This window comes from Pholis gunnellus (genome assembly GCF_910591455.1).
Source record: "Pholis gunnellus genome assembly, chromosome: 11".
Lineage (NCBI taxonomy): Eukaryota > Metazoa > Chordata > Actinopteri > Perciformes > Pholidae > Pholis > Pholis gunnellus.
The window spans coordinates 20,641,671-20,660,928 of NC_136538.1; the positions used below are offsets into that span (position 1 = coordinate 20,641,671).

Here is a 19,258-nt window from a genome sequence, read left to right on the forward strand (position 1 = left end):
AGTTGTAAAGAGAAGGGATAAAGAAATAAAGTGGCGTGGAGGAAGAGGGTTGACGAACACGACAGCTGATTGTCCATTCTAATAAAACAAATTTATGCAAGAAAATGTGGTCTTGCAAGGATCTAAGTAGCTTTTAGAACAAGAAATGAGGGGGAAAATGTTAATATCAATACTAAAGTTTAAACAAGTGACAGAAGTCAGTACAGACCGAAGTCCAGGGTGATGATTGTGTCTCCAGGTGTCGGAGCCAGCTGGGTGAGCTCCTCCGGCTCCTCTTTGAGTTTGGTGAAGAGGGATTCTCCCGGCTCTCCGGTCACACCCGCACCTCCAGCAGTGAAGAAGCTGCTCATGCGGTGTGGTTTGAACAGGGACTCTGTCTGCTTCAAGGACAACATCATCGACTTCTCCTCGATGTCACTGCAGGTTTGGAGAGGGAGAGCAGAGTGAGTCTAGTTTGGTGTTCAGAGAACTCATAAGAGCACATGAAACACTTGAAGGATTCGGATGCCCATATTAAGCTCCCGTGTAATGTGGCCTGTGATGGTTTTGAGATTTTCCTCTACATTGGGTTCCCAGTGAGATTATACATTGTTTCAATCTCAAATGCTTTGATGTCTTGACCTCGAGATTTGTAGCGTATTGTGACTTTTTCTTGAGCACTGGTACTTCTCACAAGCTGCCAGTACTCTTTTCTGCCCTCTTCATATCAGGTTCTCTGGGCGATTCATAATGACATAATGTATTTTTTGCGCCGTGCCTCATGAGGCGAATGAAGATAAAAACAATGTGGACGGCCTCTGGACGAGCCAACGGCGCAGCTCGAAGGGAGGGGCGTGAAAAGTCCTTTTTGTGCAGAATTTATTTTAATTTGTTACATAATCAATGGAACACTATTTAAGAGTTTTCTGAATCTGCTCTTTTGATTTACAGAATATAATTTTACAGGGCAAACATTTCCAGAAGAATTAAATGTTCAAAAAAAGGCTGTGATATGTGTAAACAATAAAATAAGTATTTAACTACAGCAAGTTTTGTCTTAAGATTTTTCATAGGTATCTATAAAAATGATAATGGTCCAAAATAATGCGAAAGTACATAGTTTCAAGTCAAAACAAACCCAATATCTCCTAGTATCTTATATTTCACTGTAATAATTAAAAATGTATTTCTTTATCCTGCTGCATAATATTTTAACTATTAATATTATGGGTAAATAAATATACAAACGCCACCATAACCATATAATGTTTCTGTTATTATTGGAGTATTATAGGCATACGATAGAAGATGCATAGCCAAGTATACTAATATAACAATAAAATACCAACTGACACAGTGTAACATGCAAGAAATAACAAAATAAATAGAAATAAGAAGAAGAATAGGGGGAGTACTCTACTTATGTTTTTGCACTTAAACCACTGTGTACATGTTTCAGATCTAAACACTTCATTTAAGAATGGGACTTCATAAATCTGCTACATTAAATAACGGTTTTAAAAAAACATAGACATTTAAAACAAACGACAATTCTTGACCAAATTCAACCCGATCTTGTCACCTAGAATTTGCCATCACTGAAGGATGACAGTGCTCACCTGAGGACATAGTTTATGCACACGATGCACTGGGGCTGGGAGTTGCGGCTGTTATAAATAACAGTTCCCTGGGTTTCTACCCAGACGTAGCCTCCGTTCTTAGCCAGCATGCGATACTGACCGCTCACTGCCTGGCCCTTGGAACACACTGCAGGGGGAGAGAGAGAGAGACAGAGACAGAGAGAGAGAGAGACAGACAGAGAGAGAGAGAGAGAGACAGAGAGAGAGACAGAGACAGAGAGAGAGACAGAGAGACAGAGAGAGAGACAGACAGAGACAGAGACAGAGAGAGAGAGACAGACAGAGACACAGAGAGAGAAGTAGGAAAGAGCTTTGAGTTATGAGCTATTGTGTTTGGTGACTTAATACAACTCAGGAATGGAACTGAGCCATGTTTTATGGTGCCCTCTCACTCCTCAACAGCTTAGTCAGATAAGAACCCTTTTAAAGACCTTTGGATGATGTCAACTGTATCACCATTCAGCTACAGTAATTGTGTATTAAAGATGTTTAGCACCTATGAGGTTTGGATAACACACTTATGATCCACGAGTGACTTATGTGAGCTGTATTTATTACGCTATGAAAAATAATCATTGTTTGATCTTATGTAATGTTTTGAATAATATATTTTATTGTCCAGTACAGCACCGCACTACAGTAGATACCAGATAATCTCAGAGGGAAACTAAGCCTGCTGTACATGAGACTCTTCCCATAAATGACAGAGTAGAATAGATAGTTATCTGTTCAGTAGTGTACAACATGAAAGTACGAGTACCAGGAAATAAGTAATACCAAGACAAGAGACTAAAAACGATAAAAAATAAAAGAAAAAGAGATTTTGACCTATAATCTTTCAACTTGCCAGTCAAAGCTCAGACCAGCTCTATTTGCTGTTTGTGTGCATAATTGTTTTGTTTTTTGTTATTTAAATGTATAATAAATATATATATTAAAAATAAATATATATACATATATACATTGCACAAGGCTGTGAAATCGACCTGACATCAGTTAGCAGGAGAAAGTGACTTTGAGCTGAGAAGGAGCTGTGCTGGCTGCAATCCAAAGTTCAACACTGGCGTGGGAAAGGAGCAGAACTGTGGTCAGAGAGTGTACATAAGGCCAGTGACTGTGTGTGTGTGTGTGTGTGTTGTGAGGAAGGGCAATATTAAATGTCGTAAAGAACATTGTCAGTTAGCATGTGCTGATCGAAAGGCTGGTCACGCTGGCCGTGAGAGCGGGTCGTCTGTCTGTGTCTGTGTCTGTGTGTGTGTGTGTGTGTGTGTGTGTGTGTGTGTGTGTGTGTGTGTGTGTGTGTGTGTGTGTGTGTGTGTGTGTGTCATAGAGAGAGAGATAGAGAGCCCTTTATGTCAGCAGATTACAGACAACTAAGAACTTTATACATGGCTGATTAAGAACAGAAGTAAAGAAGAAAAAAACCACAAAAGGGTTCTAAAATCAATCACTGGCCCCTGGAACAGAAAACTTTGAGCAATGATGTGAGTTAGAGGGATGGTTTTTTACATGCTGCCATTATGTTGCATGAGTGGTTTTAAGGAACAAAATTACCACTTTTACAACAGAGTACTGTCAGTGGAGAGAAAAGCCATGACACTTCAGAGGCTGGTTAACACACACATACACACACACACACACACAGACACACACACAGACACACACACACACATATACAGACACACACAGTGTCATTAGAATGTAATAGAGGCCACCTGGTCCCTTTGTCCAGTGTGGGCAAACCTCATTAAGCCATCAATGGTTGTGCTTAATCTAATAAAGACAAGACATCTTAATACCAAGCCCCTGCTCCGTAGACACACACACACACACACACACACACACACACACACACACACACACACACACACACACACACACACACACACACACACACACACACACACACACACACACACACACACACACACACACACACACACACACACACACACACACACACACACACAGAAACGCTAACAAACAAATGTTTTTACCACATTAACTAAAAGAAAAATCATCAGGAACTACAGCCTGGTATTCATACTTCATTTTGCTAATCTGATAGACAGAAACATGTTAACGCCAACATTTCCATCCAGATCATAGAGTTATATTTCAGTGGAGCACCTTGTTATTCCGGTCCGGATGGTGCTTTGAACAGATGTTAGCTAGTGTGGAGTCATATTAACCGTATGCCTCTTGAGTGTGTATACATGTGAGTTGTTTGTGCTTACAGTTGTTGTGGCTCTTGGTGACGCCGTCTGAGTCCAGTGCGTGGTAAAAGTCGTAGACTGAGCGACCCAGCAGGTCCTCAGGAGTGTATCCCATCAGCTCTGATACCCTGTAACACACACACACACACACATTCAATAATGCACATGGTTTCATGTTATCAATTTGAACTTTTCCGTTGATTCCTTTCTATTACGCAGCGCTCACAAGACAAATCCCGCCCTCTGCCCTGAACCTCTGCACTTCAAAAGGCTTCACACACGATTTGGAAATCAAGCAGAGGGGTGAGTCTTCCAAAAATAAGAATTGTTCACATTCTGAGTCTCTGCTATGTGCTTCTGGGAACAGCTTATCTCTTTCTGTCACTCACTAACGAGGATCTTGTTGCTGGTTCACCTCATTTAAAAATCCCTCTTTACCTTTGATTTTTCTCCAAATCTCTCTTACCAGTAACTACCTCAATAACACAGGTTTTTTGAGAGTAAATAACAGGATTACAGTAATCTGATTACCAAGAAAAAGAGGCATTGAGGTGCAGATGCATCTCAACAACACTTTGTTGAGTGTAGAAGGTAAATACTGACTTAGTTTTAGGCCCTGTTCACACCGAACATACTTGGAGTGGTTTATTCACTTTCAAAGGAGAGTCTCTTCCCAACAAACTGTGCTGTGAGAACATAATCCAAACCATCAACAGGAAATGACCCCTGAACACGAGGTTTATAGGAGACCAGAGAGGATAAACTGGGACAAAGAGTGCAGACTCGTTCGTCATGCTTAGCCCAAATTAAAGCGGCTGGAATGTGATTTCTTTTGACTCCTCCCTCCACCGACATCTTTCAGTCTGGCAAATATAATCTCGAGTAAGTAAGCCGTTTGTGAGTGTTTACGCCTGTTATGTAGGAGCTCGGGTTGGCTTGTAAACATGAATAAACAATACGATGGCGCAATTATCTCCATCATGAGTTGTTGATTGCACATTCCAAGAAAGAAATCCTAGAATTCTTGAATTTTAGATTATCATATCACAGGAGGATGAAGATTAACCATCACGGATGGTTACGAGTTGTGTGGATTAGATGTGTGAGTGACTGCGGGAGAGAGGAGAGAGTAGGTTCTGGCGGTGCAGAGACTCTTATCCTCAGATAACCCTGATAGATGCAGGCCAAGGAGAACATTTAAGAGAGGTAGGTGAAAAAAGAGGCAGTGAGAAGGAGATACTCAGGGAGAAATAACAGGAGCGAAAGACAGGAACGCTCGGAAACATGGAAGACAGAAAAGATAAGGGAGAAAGGAGATGGAAAGTTGTGGTGAAAAAAGAAAGAAAACAGAATCATATCCAAGAGTGGTTGCACTAAGAATAGCATCAAATTATAATAATGCTTATGATGATGATCACCCACCTTAAACACAAGCATCTATCACATGTTGACAGAATGATTTGTAACAGAGAAATGGCACCAAAACAGCAAACATCTGTTCAGCATTGGAAAGAAGAATCTCTTCCAAACTATTTCTCCATGTCATGTAAGTGAAATATCTTTTTTGTTTTCTGTCTTGGACATAATATACAATTTGAAGACTTTCAAGGTATTTCATATCACTTCATGGAGTTTTTGTTTAACAGTTGGTTTCTGTAATTATGTCTTGTAAGCAATCCAGTCCTTAAATGCTCGTCTTTTATTGGATAATACATTAAGTGTCATGTGAACGAGCTTGTTCACTGTATTCTTAACATCCTGTCCTGCAAGATGACAAAGAGTTGTTGATTTACTTTTGTCTGTAACCAGATGAAGTGTTACTAGTAACACTATATATACCATGAATAATACTGGCCTTTAAAAGCGTCATGAAAGGTTAGACTTCTCCTGGACGTTCCCTTTTGTTGAGAAGTTGGTCTCATTCTCTCCTTCTCCACTAAGTGAGAAGTCTCCTTTCCTTTTTCCCTCCTTCACTTCTCTTTCTTGGTCTACCCCTGCTCGACCTGTCACAAAGCCAGACGTGAGCTACAGGAACCGTCTGTTCCTTCCCTAATGAGTCTAAGTCCCCGCTGAGCCAGGAGGGCAACCCCGCCTACTATAAACTCATTTGCGTAATTGGAGCGAAGACTTGGGCAGCTATCAAATTGCACCAAGAAGGCGAGAAAGAAAATAGGTCCTTGTTTGGTAGAGCGGTCACGCACAGACGTGTGCGCGCAATAAGCAAACGCACACACGCTTTTGCCCCGAAAGAAACCTTTGTACTGCATGAGCAACTTGATAAGATTAGAGGTCTGTGAGCATGTGCTTATGTAACTCGAATCAGAAATGTGTGTGTGTGTGTGTGTGTTTGTCATCACGTCCTCGTGCCAAAGGGAGAGAAATATTTGGATGCATGAACCGGCTCTTTGGTTTCAAGATGGCCACTGTGCCTGGAACAGAGTTGGCCGCAGAAGGACAAATCATTTAAATGCAACGTTGCCATATTGACCCTTGTGTCATCGGGAACACTTGGCCCAGTCTGAATATGTGCGTGAGGGCGTCTTATTAAAAGTATTTATATTTCATGCCTGGCTTACATTTCCCACCGACGTCCCTGCCAAGTCAAACTGACACAGTGAAAACATTGCAATCAGTCAGCAGTGTGCTGCACTTCAAGGCTTGTGTTTTAACTGGCAGCGGTCCACAACATGAAGATGCTCTTCAACTGAACTCTACAGGTGTTAGGGTAAGGACTCAGCAAGTACACGGATTCTCTGTCTGTGAAGTCATGTTCTCAGTCTCTAAAATGTGGTGGCTTTTTTGTGTTGCTTTTCATAATTTGGATTATTCTCAGATGACTTTATTCCCAACAAGGCATTAAATATTATAGATCGCTGTTGCTGTTTTTTATTTTGAAATTACATTTTTTTATTTTTTTTAGATGAGGATGTAAAACAAATGAAACTCATCACATTAAAAGGAAGAAAAATGCTACAAGTTCAGCCGACCTCAAGCTGCGTTGCATCCTTCTGTGCACGACTGCGTATGTGTTTTCTGCCTACCTCTCGTCACAGTAGGTGAACTTCATGTCCATGCTGTGTCTGCTCAGGAAGGTCTTGCTGTCCAGCGGTGTGTCGATGTTGGACGGGTGTGCGATGGGTTCGCACATCAGGACAGCGCAGGTGAGCGGGGGCTCTGTGAAGCCGCACAGCACGCGCGGAGGACAGCTGTTGTACATCTTCAGGTGTCCGGTGCAATGCAGCACCTGGAGGGAGCAGCAGGCGGACGAATGAAACTCACACTGCGCAGCGATGAAGCTGAAGATCACGGGATGTGTGGCTGCTTGTCATTTTTGTGAAATCACCTCTTCAGTGAAGTGAACATTTTTTGTTTTTGTTCTTTACAACATATTCATATTTACCATACTTGTCTGTTTTCATTCAACATGTTTTTTAATGTATGTATACATGTCGTTTTACTTGCAGAGTTCTATAATATCTGTATAGGATGTGTTTCTTTTGCTACCCTGCAACCGTGGTGTGCAGATGTTGCAGATGTGCTGGCTTGAAGCTGCAGCAGCTCTCTCTCGCTCACCTTCCAGCTGGCTGACTTGAGGTTGACGGTGCGTCCTCTGTTGGTCACCGTGCATTTCATCCTCATGAAGAAGTCTCGCTCAGTACTCCGGTCTTTGCCTTTTTTACCGAAGCCGCTGCCTGAAACACATAAAGGGGGGGGATTAAACCAACATTCATTACCAATTAGATTATATTGTCTTATTTTTGTGACAAACTTAACAGAATCCTTAATCTGTCTTTCCCTTATGAGAAAACGGGGAAGATTGAGTCTCTCTCTGTGTCAAACACACACACACACACACACACACACACACAGGATGTGAAATTGGGCCAAGCTGTTACATCACAAGGTCAGAGTTCAGTCTCGGAGCTGCAGTCACAGAGCAAAGTGGTGAAGTGTGTCTTTTGTCGACGTCCACACTCACAAGTGTGTCTTTATCTTTAGATAGTTACACTTCAACAAAAAAAAACATCTCTCGTCCTCTGGAGATGAAGTGTGTGTGTGTGTGTGTGTTAAATTGTGTGTGTGTGTGTGTTGATGTGTGGTTTTGTGTGTGTTAAAGGGAAAGGGACTATCAAATATACGGTATTAACCCACTTGTGTGTTTTGTGACCGCTGCTGATAAGAGTTATCAACCGCAGTTTAGTGAGTGTGATGGTGTGTGTGTGTGTGTGTGTGTGTGTGTGTGTGTGTGTGTGTGTGTGTGTGTATGCATTATTTTCTCATATAAACGGTCAGTTACACACTGATTAATTTCCAGTGTTACACAGTTGTACCAATGTTTCTTTTCTGAGAGATGCAACAATTCTGGACCTTCTTACTTACTTTTCTCTTGCTTTGTATCTTGTGTGTGACTTTCCACTACGGACACTGTAACACACCATGTTCACTATCTGCTGCAGATAATGCCCATTTCCCCTCTCTCGTCGTCTTTCCCTCATCTCTGCACACACACACACACCTCTACTGTATCTCCCTTTAGGTTCCTCTCTGTACGGTCTCTGACCTTCTGTTCTCACATTTGTTCTGGACACTTGTTCATGAGAGATAATATTACATAACACCATACATGTATGGTTTTAAAATGTCTGTCACACAAACAGAAGCGAGAGTGCTTAATGGTGATATAAGGGCCCCAACAGCTGAGCATAGCATTTTAACGGCAGGCCTTATAGATATTGACTGTTTCAGACATCAGACCATTGCAAACGCCTCCCTTGAGAAAGCTCAAAGGATACGGACGCAATATTTCGGTCAAGAGCAAGACAAGACAACTGCTGACGAGATTGCCATGAAGCTCAGTGTGGATATTCATGGTCCCCAGAGGACGTTTCCTCTAGTGCCACCAACAGGTCATCATTTCTAAGGAATTAAAAGTTACTTTTAGGGCCTTACACAATTTATAAAGTGGAAATCTTATCAAAAGTATCATAATTCTGAACGAAGCTCATTATTTATTGGACTATAGGACACTTCAAATGTTGTAGTTCTCACTTTATATCTACCACCCGTCACTAAATACAGTGGATTCAAGGGAACAAAGTCTGGTCGTGGTTTATGTCTCCTGTTTTGAGATTAAAGGGGCAGGTTGGTTTCTGTTCTCCCTGCTACTTACCGATAGTGGAATGTGTTTTATTTTGTTACAGATTTTGTGTAAAGTCTTACAAAAATAAAGAATGAATGTTCCCCAAAGCAAAATAAATAAATAATAATAATACATAACTATCTACAAACGAATGGCAAAATGTTTGTAAAACTACCATTGATTGCATTTCATTTTACTTAACTTTTTACTTGCATATTTAAAATGTGACAAAAGATTTAGGGCCATGACAAAGTTCCTTTCAATCTAATGAGCCATGATTATATTCTGTGTATTATTCATGCTCCCCAGAGGATCAGCTCCTTCTGATTTGGACTTTCCATACTCCTTATCTCAACTTTCTAAAAAAGAGAGTGTAAATTAATGAATTAGTGAATTACAAATTAAAATGATAGTGAGATGTAGTTATAGAAAATTGTTGTCACGAGGTAAAAACAAGAATGAACAGGAGTGTGTGTGTGTGTGTGTGTGTGTGTGCGCGTGCGTGTGTGTGTGTATATGTGTGTGTGTGTGTGTGTGTGTGTGTGTGCGCGCGCTAACCAGATGTCTTCAGGCTGAGATTTTCTCGGATCTCCTCGTGGTCACATGGATGTGTGAAGTCAAAGATGCTGTGACCAGTGAGGTCAACCTGCAGAAGAAAAAAAATGTTTTTAAATATATAAATACATTTCCTAGTTATTCTTTACGAATTTTTATTTTCGTAGCTGGTCTCAACACTCTGGATCAGGCTTAAGACAAGCTGCGTGTTTCAATTTCTGGCAGCAGCAACCGTGGTTTGTTTGGAATAACCAGAAGAAGAAGAACTGGCGTGTGAGTGTGAGTAATGACAGTGAACGTGACTAAACAAATAAAAGAAAGTGTGTCAATCAAAAGCTCGGGAATTGCTTCAAAACAAACAGAATCTCATCACTACAGACACTAAAGAACATCAACAAAAAAAGAGACATTGCTCCATATCTTACAGTAAACTTCACCTCTACTGAGATCTGCTTTTCAATCCGCTGCCAGAGAATACAAAACCGTGGAGTGTGTTTAGAGTTGAAGCTCAGGGTTCGGCCTGAACACACACACACACACACACTGCTGGCATGAGAGGTATTTCACCCCAAACACAACAAGCTCGTCTGACTGACTGCTTACATCCATGTGTCTGACTCAGTCAAGACCGGCGCTCTGTCGCTCTGGATTAATGCCTTCCTGTTTTCATTTAAAATTATAAAATACACACAAATCATTTCTTTCACAAAACAAGTGTAAATGCTTTTTATCACAGGAAGAGGGAGAGATGTTTGATTGTTAGTACATTTGCTATTTGTATGATGAGTAACACCTGCAATAATTAACCGGACAGGACCAGTTAGTTTATTTAGTGTTTTTAATCTCGTTACTTGTAGTTTCATGTCTACGTTCATGTACAACTTTTTCGTTTTCTACTCCTCATATTTTTTTTGGACAAATGTTACTGTTTGTGTTGTTTATGAAAGAATTAAATGAAATCAAATTAATTTCATGAACAAAGTTGGTAATTGACTTGAATTGAATTTTGTAATATGCTAATGATCTGTGTCTAATAATAATAGCTGATACCATGAAATAAAGGGCCTTGTTGTCTGATGGCATTTACTATAAAAAAACAAATAAATTCTTCACGATATCGTGTTAAAATCAATTTAAAACTAGGTGCGTTTTGTCTTGTCTGAAAAATAGGTTTTCTTGTCTCTATTGATTTGTTTTGTCCACCTGTTGTGTTCCTGACAGTGTGTACCGAGTGTTTGTTTTTTTACACGTTGTACCAAAAAAACAAACACCACTGACTCTGGTAGAGTGGACATCAAAGTGAAGTGACTCACGTGTACAGACCCGTGTTTATTATTGAACGAATGCCTGTCTGCACGCGTCCGTTTTGTTTCTAATCCTAAGAGTTGCGTCACAGAGTGATGGTTTTGTACCTGCGTGAGCCCCATGAATTTGCTGATGTTCTCGGACAGGAATATCATGTCGCCGTCGGATGTTACCATGGTGATGAAGCCCTCCAGAGACTTCAGGTACAGACTGTCCATCTGTCCGTCATCGTCACCGCCGTCGCCACTGCTGCTGCTGCTGCTGCTGCTGCTGCAGCCTGGAGGGAGAGGGAGAGAACAAGGTGGGTTACACTCAAAAGTTGCTTCTCTCATTGCAGGCTGATTATAAATTCATGTGTGTGTGTGTGTGTGTGTGTGTGTGTGTGTGTGTGTGTGTGTGTGTGCGCATCAGGCTTGTTTTTCCTTCTTGACGCTTTGGCTCAGTGCCAAAACAAACCAGTGCAGCTTCTTCCTGCGTCTCAGGCCACTCCTGACCCGCGACCCCCGACAAATTACACCCGAAACTACACAAGCACTTTTTACGACACATTGTGCAATTATGCTCAAATATGTACAGTGCAGTATCCAAACATTTATACACAGAGACTCCAGTGTGTCAACAATGTCTCGTTGATGAGCTAATTAATATAAACTGGCGCCCGCTCAAGAACGAGTGTGTGTGTGTGTGTGTGGACGGTGGCTTCACTCTGAACAAAAGCCCAGTAGCCGATGGGGGCGGAGGTGCTTGCAATTCCTCCAGTGTGCTTCCCTGAGATAAGAGAGACTCGAGGCTCTCGAGGCTCCCGGTGAGGCCTGGGGCTCGGGTTTGGAGCCGGGCCCAGATAGCGTTAACCCCCAGAGCTTTTTCACGGGCCCCGGGGAGCTGGGGAGACTCTCAGGGACCCAGTCCAAAGACCGCCGGCACCTTTGGCCTAAATACTTAGCTGTGATTACCAGTCATTTGGACTGAGTTGCACTTTTCTTCTCTCTGTTGTTCTTTGGTTGCATAACCGCCCTTGTTTCAAAATAAAAGGCTGCAGAAAAAAAAAAAAAAAAGAGTCTGATAGGGACAGCTGCTGCTCAGATAATCACTTCCTCTGTGACGCTGGACAGAATGAAGTGACATGTGAGACTTGGGATAGTAGTATGTGAGTTCACTGATTTATGGTGGGGTTTATTGTTTTCTTTTAGTCTGTTTTTATTTTCTCAGTTTGAGATTCCTGCTCTCATAACGGTTTGAAACCCAAACTTTATGGTGTACAACTCGTCATAAAACTGTCAGAGAAAACCCTGTTAACATCATCTGCTCTCTGATCTGCACTACACTTATTGAAGAGAATAAAGATTTCAATGTCGCTAAACCTGTGAGCTACTAACTGTAACCAAGTTAATAATCAATATTGTAAATAACACTACAGCCCAAATCAGCGTTTGAGTATCACAATCGCTGTTCTTCGGGTCACAACTGAGCTCACGTTACATGAGAGGTGTTTCCTACAGCAGCTTGCACTTGTGTTCTCGGGTGCATATACAGTATTTGTGTGTGCAGGAGAGCGTGTGCATGTTTGGCGCCAAGGCAGCCGGGTGTTATGGCTAGCGGGGGTGATGGCAGCATCAGCTGAACGATGGGCAGAGCTCCGTGTTTCCTCTCCAATCTCTCCTTCCATCGCAGAGCAATCAGACCGGTCTGATAACACACTATCTGCTGCTGCATCGTCGTCCTCCTCCTCCTCCTCCTCCTCCTCCATATTTGTGGATTATTCCGAGAACTGTTTCCAGAAAGGTTTTTATTTTTAAGTTTCATTTACCTTCATGCTGTTACGGTGGCAGCTGAAGTTTCAGGGGCAGATATCTCAAAATCTTGGAACATGAAACTGAAACTAACTGCATAACTAGATATATATATATATATTTTTTTTTTTTTTGTAATTTGGGGGCACTGACCCTTTAACGCAACACAGACCTTTACATTGTTAATGTGGAAAACGTAAACATTATGCAAACTAATCAGCTTTTTTTATGTTCACAAAAATATTTTGAGCAAATATACACACACACACACACACACACACACACACACACACACACACACACACACACACACACACACACACACACACACACACATATACACACAGAATTGTTTATAATAAGTATATTGTATACATCAAGTATATTGTATAGTGTACTATCAGGACGTGCCACGTCCAATACAGTGACGAATGAATTTATATACATGACTTACTAAAATCTAATTCTTCTCACACTTGTCATTTTGAACCTTTTTTTTCCCTGTACCTATTTGATTTTGACAACTTTTAACTGTAGAGCACTTTGAACCGACTTACTGTATAAAAGGTACATGATAAATTAATTTTAGAATTTTTTGATTGATGACACTCTACAAATCAAAAGAAATAGGAAGTAGCAGCCACCGTTGTTTAAGGAAGCAGTTGTTGTATGCATCACTGTTTCCCCAACAAACGCTGCAGAGCAGGTTATAAAAAGACAATAACTAGGCCACCAAAAGTTACATAAGAGGACAATAATAGTAGAATATAATGTCAATAGGCCGTGAAAAGATTTACAGATACGGTTAAGCTCTCGTATTAATCAAATTACTTTCCTGTTCCACTGGCAGCTTGTCATTACAAAGGCTTGTTCAATTGTTTATTATCGTTTAACGCCACAGAAGCTTGTTTTAAATCACATGTCACTATCGGATAAGGTTACAAACCAAACAAACAAACCCATGTATGAAACTATATATATATACACTCCACGAGTTCCGATTGTCTCCACGTGATATAATGATGCAGCAAAAAAAAAAAAGGCTTAATTCATTTCTATGTTATTATTAAAATAAATTAGCTGAATTCAGGTTTAACAGGTTTGACTTTGAATGGGCCGTGAGGAAGTCTAATGGTGTTCAACGGCTGGAGTGCCTCACTTCACCAACTTCTCTCCCGTTTCCCAAACTCCGCCGAGAAAAAACATAAACAGTTTGTATTCCGACGGCGCGACAAGTTGTTTAATTTCGCTGTTCTCTGATCTCATTTTCGGGACACCGACGCAGCGGAGGAATTCCAGAACAATAGGTCCGTTTCTTTATCGAGCTTCCTCAGCTTCTAATTTTAAATTATACAAGAGGAAGGAGAAGAAGTGCAAAGAAAGGGTCCGACAACTACCTTCCTACTTTACTGGACAATTAGTCATACATACACACCCACGCACACACACACACATTGTAGGTTTCCTTTGTGTAACACATTTAAATACACAACACTGAGGTTTGAATGTGTGTGTGTGCAGTGTTCATACCTGTGGCGAGCACCTTGCGTGTGCGCAGGGAGCTGATAGCCAGCCTCATGATGGAGGCCTTGTCCAGGTGAGAGCTGACGCTGTGGGGTAAAGGCAGCTGGTGAGCCAGCTCATAGAAAACCTCCGTCTCTTTGCTGCGCCTGGAGCGAGCTGCATCCCGAGACTTCTCCTTACGCCGCTCCGAGCTGCTCCTGCACGGGAAACAAAAACACAGACAGGAGAAGAGTTACACCTTCAGTTTCTTTTGTGAGACTGAAAACCAGCTGGTGGTGTCGATGCTTATTATTATAAATCTGTCATAAATCCTCATGTGATTCAGCAGCGGGGCTGTCCTCCACCAAAGAAGTTCTTAGTGGACTAATATTCATACGACTAAAAACGGATTATTTCTTAATTCACTGGAAGCTTTCCTTGACTTAAACAAATATTCAATGAGACCTTCATCCTAAACCAAGCGATGACTGAAACCAATCTGAAGCAGCAGTGGTCCCCCCAATAAAAACTATATCCATAAATTCTAATCAAATACGATGCTGCCCAGAAACACTGGCACACAAGCACACACATAATGTAGAGACATTAGAAAATACGGGAAAGAGAAACGATCGCACTTCTAGCGGCAGTGAAGCACAAAATGAGAAACAACAAGTGATGTACTTCAGTCTGAAGACAGTGAGAGGCCAGGACGTTGTGTTTTTTCTCTAAAGTAAATGATCTGCATTGTCCCAGCCTCCAACAATTATGATATTTAACTCTAATATTATCAATATAACTACTTTCTCTAAAGCAAAATATGTGTTGTTAAATCATAACACTGAGGTACTTCTACATATGTTTTACTACTTTGGGAATCGGTTCAATCGGTTTGCTTTAGCTCTTATACATTTTCTTTCAGCAGAAAGTTGCTGTTTTCAAATATCAATATTTAAGGTATAGTCTTGACTCAGGTGAATAATGGCACTGCTGTGTTCAGTTTCATGTTGTTTGTTTATTCAACGTGTTCCTTTTTTTTTTTGGGATTGAGCGAGGCCTATTGAGCAACATTTTAATCGAACTCTGTAAACAGAAGAGGACGCTACGTGTTTGGAGCCCCGCCAGACGCTCCACGTGAAAGTAAAAGGTTTTCATAGATGACAATTAGTTTTTTCAAAAAGGAAACCTTGAAGTGGACGCCCGCTCAGACAGTCCAGAAAGAGCAGCACAACAAACCATATTAAGACATCACACGTGGAGTTTGGCTTTCTCTGGGTTCTGTCTAATGCTCACATTCATACAGCGGCGTCACAGGCAGCAGACTGTGTGGAGGATGGAGAAGCATGGACCGAAGCCTCGGCTGCCACTAATACATGTAGGGATGGACAACGACCAATACAAACAAACAAACTGTAGATTACACTGTGGTTTAAATTTTGACGGAGAAACAGTCGCCGCTAATGTCAGTTAATGTTGTTGATTTGGTTGCTAAAAAAGAAAAAGAGTTGTTTTTTTATGTTATTGCCACATGCTTTCTTGCAGATGGAGGAAAAAGATTCACTATGTGAATGTCACATTGTCGTCCATGTGATAAATCAATCTCATTTACATTTACCCCTAATATCTCAAATCAACCCGCACCCAGTCAGGTAAAAAAAAAATTTCTCCAAAACAAATTTTGCAGGAGCTACAAAAAGATTGTAATGTAAATATGATTTCTGATTTTGGTGCTTGGGAATAACTAAATCACTAAAAAGGAGAATCTGGTCTAGAGCGGGGTTATCACAACATGCACAACAGCAGTGAGATATGTTATCTGTTCCAAGGACCTCAGAAGTAAAAGACCATGTTTCTGCCGTCAAGACATGAAAGCCAAGAACGTGTTAACAGCGTGGCGGTGAGCTGCAAGAGTCACTGCAGGCCTCATGAAGTCCCACGAGGAAGATTAACGAGTTTGCATACCAAGTTTAAATGAACGCTATATTTCAAAGACCCGAAGGAAACACGTTGTGTTTTAGCACGAGCCGAGCGTGATGAGGTTAAAAACCTTATCTGATTACGGTAAAACACATCTCTCTGAACAAAGAGACTTTCAACTTCTGATCCGTCTGCAGGCTGAACGTCGCAGATAACTTCATAAACCACATCAACAGATGAGGTGTGGCTGAACTTTAGATAGCCTCCCTCTGTGGTGACGCCATGCAGCTCATCGCAGAGGATCAGGTCTGTGTCAAACCTGCACCATGCAGGACCAGAAAAACACAACGGTGCAAACAGACAAAACATTACGGCAATGCAACAGAAACACGTTGTAGAAGATCAAGTACTTTGCCTAAACACAATCATAAAGACGGAAACAGATGAAATACTGTGCGATGGAAATTTTGAAGTTTTGACATTATATTGATTAAAAATATATTGCATCTAAAAATAATGAAAATATAAATAATATAAATTAATTTATATTATAATTAATATGAATAACAAATAATTTTAGAAAACGTAGAACATGATGATATGAATTAGGAACACAGAAATGCTCTACGGGCCCAATTCCAGACTAAAATGACTAAAAATGATATTGTAGCCGCCTTGTGGCACAGTGCCAACTCCTAAATCCATCAATTCCAAATCTAGTTCACGACTCATTTGACAGGGACACCGTGCAGCAATAAACACAGGAGAAAGAAACCGTCTGCTTTACATCAACAGCATCAGTGTTGGTGGGTTCAGATCATTAAAATCACAGTCATCGCCCTCTGGCTACAATCGAGACGCTGCAGAAACACAGAGACAGAAACTACACAGTCAAACATGCAAATGCACATTAAGGAGTAGATATCGTACAATTAACTGGGAAGGCAGAGCACAGACGCACCATTATCTTATCTCACGGAGTGTAGGTCCCATCAGTTGCCCTGCTCGTCGGTTTAACCTCATTAACCAAACCCTCATTACTGATGAGCCAGCAGACAGACACTGACCGCTTCCACTCAGTCAAGTCAACTGGAACAGCTAACTTCAACTAGCTCCTGAGTGTGTGTGTGTGTGTGTGTGTGTGTGTGTGTGTGTGTGTGTAATGCCACTCTTTGATTGTCTGGGACCATTGTTGCTGCAGTCTTTCAGGATCTGAGACAATGGGAGTCACAGAGCTTCATCGAGCTGCTGAGCCTTCTGATTCTGATGCACTCACTGATCCCACACACACACACACACACACACACACACACACACACACACACACACACACACACACACACACACACACACACACACACATACATATATATATATATATACACACACACACACACACACACACAGGAGCTAGTTGAAGTTAGCTGTTCCAGTTGACTTGACTGAGTGGAAGCGGTTCGTGACGTCCGACAGAAAGGTGCTGTGTAAACAAACTTTATTTCAACGTTTATCTTTGGTGCAGTCGTTGTCGCTCGGTGCAGACACAACAGTCTGACAGCAGAAGGGAACTGAGTTCATGCACTTAACCACGTGGAAAATACAGTAACTATCAGTCGCTCCACTCATCCCAATAAGAGTTGGACACTTATCAAACATCCCGAAAATCACTTGAAGTCTTTTGTAGAACAGATTTAGTTTCCTTTTTAGGGGTGTTTTTAAGACCTTTTGCTTCTTCAGCCAACAGAGAGAGTCAGGTGGGAGTTTGATGATGATGAAGGATCAGTTCTCATTATTATCACTGGCACAAGGCGCTCTGATCAGCTTACAGCTGTATGATCACAAAGTACTTCAGCTTTTGTGTGTTTTCAGGTCACTACAGCACTCGTGAGATGTGTTCCTACCTTATAGAAGCCAGTGAGGGATTATTATAGAACCATGTTACGTTTATTTATCATTTTGGACGATATATTTTTGACGGACTTTTTAAAATGTCAAATATCAATATCGGCCTCAGGAGAGCGTCATCCCACGATGACCCCACGATGACCCATAGGAACACGCCGCTGTCCAATTAGACAGTGCTGAAGTGTTCAATCACATTCGTCCTGGATACCTTTACTGCACTATATTATACTATTATATAGCTACAACATAGCTCAGAAGAACGTAAGAAAGTAAACCAGTGTATTTCCCAAAATCTTAAAAAAAAAAATGTCAATTTGGAATTAATTTTCGAAGCTATTAATCCAAGTATCTGGAGCAATTTTCATTTGAATTTCTGTGGGACATTTCTGTGTGAAAGCGTTTCTACACAAAACATTTAGATTCGAGTGCGAAAGGAAATCCCCCGTCTGTCGTCTAAGGGAAGCCAATACAGTCAGTAATGTACTGCAGGTATGTGCTGCTGTTAACACCAGCGAGCCCAACGGTCGTTCATAAATAGCACTGCCAATAATTCTCACGCAATCACACACGAGCTTCGTGACATAACCTTTTCAACTGCAGCCAATTTGAGATATGTGACTGGTGCATGCCTGTCACAGCAGAGTCTTGTGATGATTAAAAAGGTCACCGGTGCATGCATGTCACAGCAGAGTCTTGTGATGATTAAAAAGGTCACACACACACACATATACACACACGCGCGCACACACACACACACACACACACACACAGATTGTTTTGTCCCTTGTTGCTACAGGCAGAAGTCCTCCTGGATTCTTCCTCGGCCCTTTAGCCACACATCTTTAGCTGCATACTGCAGTAACACATAACAAACAAGCCAGAGTTCAAACAAACCACAACCCAAGTTTCTGTCAGACCTCACTGGACACGTACCCAAAACACGCTGAAAAACAATGAAATGACGAAAGAATATTGTTACTTTGAATAGAATCAGAGAAAATGTCCACATATTGACCTCCGGCCTTCTGGCACCGTCATCAAAACAAACCAATCAAAACACGGTTAAAAGTTGGAGCTTCCCAGAATAAAAAAAGCGCCCCGCATGAATCACATCTGTGATTTCTGTCCTCGCCAGAAAACGATGCAAAAAGCAGAGATAACATTCTCTGTTCCGCTCTGATTCATCGGTACATCTCGCAGCTTTTAGACCTGTGATAAAAGCAACCTGAGCCCGGGCGATGCGGGTTGCCAGCTATTTTCATCATCCTGCACTCTCACAAACATTGCATGCGCAGCTCTAAAAGGATA

The 19,258-nt window shown here is 41.4% G+C and overlaps 1 protein-coding gene across 1 annotated transcript in view; it reads right to left on the bottom strand.

The window, feature by feature from the left end:
- The window catches only part of epas1b (endothelial PAS domain protein 1b), a 40,879-nt gene that overhangs the window by 10,260 nt on the left and 11,361 nt on the right, over positions 1–19,258 (bottom strand). The window contains exons 2-9 of the mRNA XM_079169107.1: positions 14,156–14,346; positions 10,943–11,112; positions 9,534–9,621; positions 7,409–7,527; positions 6,877–7,079; positions 3,857–3,963; positions 1,599–1,746; positions 209–417 (exon numbers count right to left, since the gene is read on the bottom strand). Coding sequence (XP_079025233.1) covers positions 209–417; positions 1,599–1,746; positions 3,857–3,963; positions 6,877–7,079; positions 7,409–7,527; positions 9,534–9,621; positions 10,943–11,112; positions 14,156–14,346 — 1,235 coding nt within the window. The remainder of the gene's footprint in view (positions 1–208; positions 418–1,598; positions 1,747–3,856; positions 3,964–6,876; positions 7,080–7,408; positions 7,528–9,533; positions 9,622–10,942; positions 11,113–14,155; positions 14,347–19,258) is intronic.